The sequence below is a fragment of the Oratosquilla oratoria genome, chromosome 13 (assembly GCF_046742065.1).
Source record: "Oratosquilla oratoria isolate Oo_2021 chromosome 13, ASM4674206v1, whole genome shotgun sequence".
Lineage (NCBI taxonomy): Eukaryota > Metazoa > Arthropoda > Malacostraca > Stomatopoda > Squillidae > Oratosquilla > Oratosquilla oratoria.
In genome coordinates this window covers 5,873,083-5,880,582 of record NC_134789.1, presented here as the reverse complement: position 1 = coordinate 5,880,582, position 7,500 = coordinate 5,873,083, and the positions used below count along the sequence as shown (strand labels likewise).

Sequence of the window (7,500 nt, the reverse complement as noted above, 5' to 3'; positions counted from 1 at the left end):
ATCGTCACCTCCCAAAGACATGGGGTCTACCCTCACTCTCCACCACCTAATGTTTCCATCATAGACTTTTCATCATTTCCTTCCTTTACCTTCCTGGAACATGTACACAAAGACCTTAGTCATGAAGAAGACGTGAAGATAGTCTACGGGGTTTAATATGTCAAGGATCGCATGCTATCATGATATATCAATCAACCAATCAATTGTTTTGCCTCGAGGTTTTCTAAGCACTCACGGCTAGGCGGCGTCGAGCAAAGGTTCTGTGTCATTCCTGTAGATTTCTTCAGGAAGGAACGTTGGAACGTTTCTTTGTTGTATAAGGGTGGGGCTGTGTCTGTACCACCGGCAGGTAAAAAAGATAAGAGAGCAATCGGTTGTCATTTCTTTTTGTGAAAAATTAATGATAAAGTAGTGATATTTTTCCCAATGTGGTGGCAGAATGTCAGGCCATTAAATGTAGGTGAAGGCACTACTGGTCTTGTTTTAAAGTGACATTTTTTTTTTCGTGGTCTTATAAATTCTTTTATTTTCAGACCATTGTTTTCGAAAAAGTCCGATTCAGAAAAAAAATGTATGCATACATGAATGTATAGATATGTGTAGGTATTCAATAGTTATGTATGTATATACGTATATGTGTATGTATGTATGTATGTATGTATGTATGTATGTATGTATGTATGTAATGTATGTATGTATGTATGTATGTATGTATGTATGTATGTATGTATGTATGTATGTATGTATGTATGTATGTATGTATGTATGTATATATGTACGTGTATGTGTATGTATCTATGTATGTATTGAATATGTATGCATGTGTGAATGTATGTGTGTATGTATGTGTGTGCATACGTATGTATGGTATGTATGTATGTATGTATGTATGTATGTATGTATACATGTATGTATGTATGTATACATGTATGTATGTACATATGTGTATATCTATGTATGGACTTATTTGTATGTATATACATATATGTATGTATATATATATATATAATATATATATATATATATATATATATATATATATATATATATATATATATTCTCACCTTCTCACCATCCGCCTGGTAGGTCTATGTAGACCTGTCAGTCTGCATCAGCCTCCTCCAGTCGGTGCGGTCATCATACCGTCTCTCTTGTAATACTTGTTGCAGAGAGGATCCTCTATTCCTAAGCGCTTCATTGATATTGTCACACCACCTTTTCCGTGGTCTTCCTGGTGGTCGTCTACCCCTGGGACGCCAGTTCAGCCATCGCTTTGGTGTTCTATTATCTTCCATTCTCATGACATGTCCATACCAACGTGGCTGTGCTCTTTCCACAAAGACTATGATGCTGTCGATATATAGTTCCTTCCGGATGTATTCGTTTCTCACTCTATCTCTTCTAGTAACACCGTTGATGATACGCAATACTCTCATTCCTGCAGCTTGAATTTTACTTCTTGTTTTATTTGTGAGAGTCCAAGACTCGCACCCATAAGTCAGTGTAGGTCTCAAGATGGTTTTGTATATTATTATCTTTACCTTTCGTGGTACATGCCGGTCTTAAAGTAGGGGATAGTGAAGGTTAACATTTTTGCTGTAGCTGGCAATACGATCTTCTATGGTCTTCTCATTATAAACTTCTTCATCAAGTGCAACCCCCAGATATTTTACTTCAGTTACTTGCTTAGTTTGGCATCCTCTATTTGTATGTCAATCACTTTCTGTTCTCTCCCAGCTAGCATTAACTCTGTTTTCCTAAGGTTTATTTTTAGGCCATGTTCTTTTAATACATTATTCCAGAGGTTAATCATGTTTGTAAACTGCTGCAAACCTTCTTCCACCAATCCCACGTCGTCAGCATAGATAAAAGTGACATAGTTTCCCTTTTCTCCACTTCTTTGCTCCACTACTTTCACCACTTGATCCATCAACAGTATACATAGAAGTGGTGATATTACGCTACCTTGCCTCACACCAGATGTTACATTAAACCACTTTTCTTCCTTTGCAACTGGTCTTACTAATTTTTTGTCGCTGACATACAAACTTTTAATTGCTCTTTCCAGCTTTGGGGGAATCTGATATTCAGCTTTCCTCATCGCTCTCCATAACATCTGCTTGGGTACTCTATCGAATGCTTTTCTAGATCTAATAAAGCCACATACTTCTTGATGTCCCATTCCCAGAAAAAGACAAGAAACAATGGTCTCAAACTGTCAGGAAATAGATTTAAATTGGAAGTGGGTAGAAACAACTTCGCCAGCCGTGTAGTTAATAAATGTAATAAACCTCCTGCAGAGGCAGTGCAATATACTTCAGTTCGGAGCTTTAAGATTCATTTAGATAAACACCTATGCAAGGTGCTGTAGTGATTGTCATTTAATTCATATTATTTGTTGCTTTGTTTCGTAATTATTTGTCTGATTATTATTATTTGTTTGATTCTCATTTGTTATTAGTTATATATTAATTTATTATTATTTACTATTTACCTGTTTGTTTATTATTTAACTATACCTATGCACTTATTTATCTTATTCATTATTATATATAATTATATTCTTATTTATTTACTTATTTACTATTATTATATTTTTTACATCCTACCTTGTTATGGAGCAAAAGGTCTCCTGTCGGCATGCTACGCCTTTGTAATGTATGTATGTATATATATATATATACATATATACATGTGTGTGTGTATATGCGAATAAATCATAAAAACACGTGATTCACAAAATGTGTTATAAAACCACATGGAAAATAAAATGAAAGGCGACCGAACGTTTTCGTCTATTTAAGACATTTTCAAAGGCCTTGAATAGACGAAAACGTTCGGTCACCTTTCATTTTATTTTCCAAGTGGCTTTATTACACGCGCACACACACACACACACACACACACACACACACACACACACACACACACACACACACACACACACACACACACACACACACACACACACACACACACACACACACACACACACACACACACACACACACACACACACACACATATATATATATATATATATATAATATATATATATGTATATATATATATATGTATATATATATAATATAAACATATATATATAAATATATATATATATAATATAATATAATATATATATAATATAATATAAACATATATATATATATATATATATATATATATATACGTCAACCTGTCAGAATGTCTCACCAATATATATATATATACATATATATATATATATATATATATATATATATATATATACGTCAACCTGTCAGAATGTCTCAACAATATATATATGTATATATATATATATATATATATATATATAATATATATATACATACATATACCAAAGGCTTTTTCCCCCTACACGGGGGGTAGCCAAAAAGAAAAAGGCATAGAGACCACTTCCACCCATTCCATTTCCTTTATATTCCACTCCCCTCCACCCTCCTCCCTCTTATTTTGGCACCTCCCTGCATCCTGTTCACTGCCCTGGGTCAGAAGCAGTGTCCCCTATGCAGAAAAGGAGAAGACGGGGAGAAATCCCTTCGGGCTGTGTCAAATTTCTTCTCATGCATACTTCCTCACCCCCCATCCCCCACTCACTCCCCCTCATGCATCACAGCATCATCTATACACAACCCCTCTCAATTCACCCCTATCTTTTGTCCTCTCCCGTCCTTCCTCAACAGACATTCCTCTCTTTTGTAATGCACCTTTCACCCCATCCATCCATCTCATCCTAGGACGTCCCCTCATATTCACTCCTTCCATCTCTACCTTTCACACTTATCTTATTAATCTTTCTTCACTCATTCTTTCCATGTGTCCAAACCATCCTAATGCTCTTTCATCAACCCTATCTTCCAGTTCCCTTGCCACCCCTGTTCTCCTCCTCACCTCCTCATTTCTCCCTCTATCTAGCCTAGTAACCCCTATCATACTTCTCAGACATTTCATCTCAAACACATTCAAACTCCTCTCTTCCTCTCTTGTGTTCCATGTTTCTACCCCATATAGTTCTGTTGGCACAATCACTCCTTCATATAACCTCCTCTCAGCATCCATTCCCAGATGTCTATTTCTCATTACACTTTTCAATCCACCAAGGCATTTACTCGCTTCTCTCAATCTACATTCTACCTCCACCCCCACTCCTCCCTTTCCTGCCACATTCGCACCCAAGTATCTAAAACTATCCACTTCCTCCAATCTTTCACCCTTAATGCTCACTTCCAGCCTGCTGTCACTCTCTCCCCTTGTACATCTCATCACCTTACTTTTACCCACATTTATCTTCAGCTTACTTCTTTCACACACCTTCTGAAACTCTGTCACTAACTTCCTCAATCCCTCCTCTGATCATGCTACAAGCGCAGTGTCGTCAGCAAACAACAACTGGCTCACCTCCCACTTTTATCCATTTTCTTTAATCATCTCCAACCCCTGACCCACTATCCTTGCATTCACCTCTCGCACCACCCCATCCATGTATAGCTTGAACAGCCAGGGCGACATAACACATCCCTGACGAAGTCCCACTTTTACCTCAAACCATTCACTCTCTCCATTTCTAATCCTAACACAAGCTCTACTACTCTCGTAAAAACTCTTGACTGCTCTTAACAGCTTTCCTCCTATCCTATATATCTGCAGTACCTCCCATATATGTGCGTGCGTGTGTGTGTGTGTGTGTGTGTGTGTGTGTGTGTGTGTGTGTGTGTGTGTGTGTGTGTGTGTGTGTGTAATAGAACAAATAGCTAGTGACAGCAATGTAATTCAAACACTTAAGCCCGGCTGTCGCGAGCTTTGAGCTCAGGTCCCTCTGCGCGTGAATCCCAATTGTTACCACTTCACCACTCAAATCGTTAAAAGCCTCAAAACCTAATGCGATCTTTTACCCAAGGGTTGAGCAGACTGATGTGTTAGTTTTCGTTTTGTAAACATTTCTTTCAGATGTAATTTTTTTCGGGTATTTATATAAGTGGTTGGACTTGAATCATTAGATTGATAGTATATGAGTATTGCCCATATCAGAAGAATTACTGAAAGAAATCTTGTTAGGATGTTTAAATGTAACGTTATATCTTTGAACTGGATCAGAGAACAGTCGTATGATTTCATGTCAACACATCATTCCTGTCAGAAAAATCTTCGAGCATATCACTTTTTCTGAGTATTTGTGGATGTGTAAATTCTTCTTATTTCTTACTTGTGCGTCTCGTGCCCAACACAGCAGCTACATACGTGTTCCATCAGCCAGCTTCACTTAAAATATTCGAAATGAAATTGTATAAAACATTTTTTCAGCGAAGGGGTTTGCCCACACGGAAATGATGTGTTGGTTGTTCTGCATGTGCTTGACTACCACTGTTTTTATATATATGCGTGTTTTAGGATATATATGAATTCGCTGCCTTTTGATTCCAAATGGTATTTTTACATCATAACAGACTGCTATACCTACGTGTAATTGAAAAATATTCGAATAATTCTCTTCTTTTCTAGGTTTTGACTTTCTTACACATGTTCTTTGTTTGTCATCATACTCCTTCTTGAATCAAGTGACCTTAACTGTATGAATAATTGAATAAATTCTTACTTTTTACAAGAAATGTACAGTGATTTAATATATCGTAATTGTGGGTAATAACTGCTTTTTCACCAATGGGAAATGTAACCAAGTCTTATGTGATTACCAGCACCAATATGTTGAAAAAATTTCCAACTAATGAGTTTATTGATGGCGAGTTTATGAAAATACATATACACGTTCATGCATACATTATATATATATATATATATATATATATATATATATATATATATATATATATATATATATATATATATATGACGTAAGTGGAGTAGGAGACACAGGAGTATTTGTCTGAGTTTATTCCTAACTAGTTTCGCAGCTATCCTTTTTCCTTTGAAAAAGCATACCTGCGAAACTAGCCAGAAATAAACTCAGATTAAGACTCCTGTGTTTCCTACTCCACTTACGTTAACCTGTCAGAATGTCTCAACACAAATACTTATATATATATATATATGTATATTTATATATATATATATATATATATATATATATATATATATATACACACACACACTGAATGCTTCCCAGTGAACAGATTAATATCTTTTCAACCACAAATTACTACTAGTTCCATGCCATCGCAGTTAAGACTGAGAGTAGCTCGAAGGAGGCATACGTTGGAAATTGAAACGTAGTCGAGCCGAGTTCGAGTCCTCGGCTCGACCACGTTTCAATTTCCAACGTATGCCTCCTTCGAGCTACTCTCAGCCTCGACTGCAATGGCATGGAATTAAAAGTGATTTGGGGTTGAATATATATATATATATATATATATATATATATATACACTTAGATACACACACACATATATATATATATATATATACATTTATATATATATATATATATGTATACATATACAGTATATATATATATATATGTATACATATATGTATGTATATATATATACATGTGTATATATATATATATGTATATATATATACTCGTATATATATATATATATATATGTATATATATATATATATATATATATACAGTATATATGTATGTATGTATGTAATGAGTGTACGTATGAGAGTTTTGTGGAAAAGCAGATATGTGAGAATGCTTTAGGAAAAGGTAAGGGTATTTTCTAGGCCTTTATGGATTTAGGAAAGGCTTATGACAGGTTAGACAGGAAGGGACTATGGGAGGTATTGTAGATATATGGGATTAGGAATAAAGCTTTTAAAAGCAGTAGTAGAACCTGTGTTGGAATTATATATGGAGAGAGTGAATGATTTGAGGTAAAGGTGGGACTTCACCAGGGATGTGTTATGTTGCCTTAGCTGCTCAATTTATACATGGATTGGGTGGTGCGAGAGAAAAACGCAAGGATAATGGGCCTGGGATTTGAGATGGTTAATGAAAATAGAAAAAAGATATGAAAGGTAAGGCAGCTGCTTGCTGACGACATTGCGCTTGTGTCAGGATCAGAGGGAGGATTAAAGAAGTTAGTGATCGAGTTTAGGAAGGTGTGTAAATGAAGAAAGGTGAAAATAAATGTTGCAAAATGTGAAGGAGGATAGGAAGGGAAAGGTAGTTGCAGTGGGTAGCGCTAAGAAAATGAGACTGATGAGTGAGGAAAATGGAGGAGAAATAGGGAAAGATGAAGTGAGAGCAGCTGTTAAGATGATAAGAGCAGGTAAGGCACCTGGGTTGGATGGATGCCATTCAGAATGTCTGAAGAAAGGAGGTACAGTTATGGTGGACTGGCTGGTGAGGTTATTCAGTGTTTGTTGAAGAGAGGGTAGAGTGCCGGAGGACTGGGGGAGTGCCTGTATAGTTCCGCTTTACAAGGGAAAGGGGGACGAGTGTGAGTGAAGTAATTTCAGAAGGATAAGCTTGTTGAGTGTAATTGGGAAGGCTTATGGGAGGGTCTTGAT

The 7,500-nt window shown here is 36.2% G+C and overlaps 1 protein-coding gene across 1 annotated transcript; it reads right to left on the bottom strand.

Moving 5' to 3' along the window:
* Window positions 1-1,088: 1,088 nt before the first annotated feature.
* On the bottom strand, window positions 1,089-1,436 carry LOC143032168 (uncharacterized). Its single transcript, XM_076196634.1, has one exon. The coding sequence runs from the start codon at window positions 1,434-1,436 to the stop codon at window positions 1,089-1,091; it is 348 nt and encodes a 115-aa protein (XP_076052749.1).
* Between the last annotated feature and the right edge of the window lie 6,064 nt (window positions 1,437-7,500).

Bases quoted from the DNA above. Each gene is read 5' to 3' on its own strand.
- LOC143032168 (XM_076196634.1), bottom strand. From the start codon at position 1,436: ATGAGAGTATTGCGTATCATCAACGGTGTTACTAGAAGAGATAGAGTG.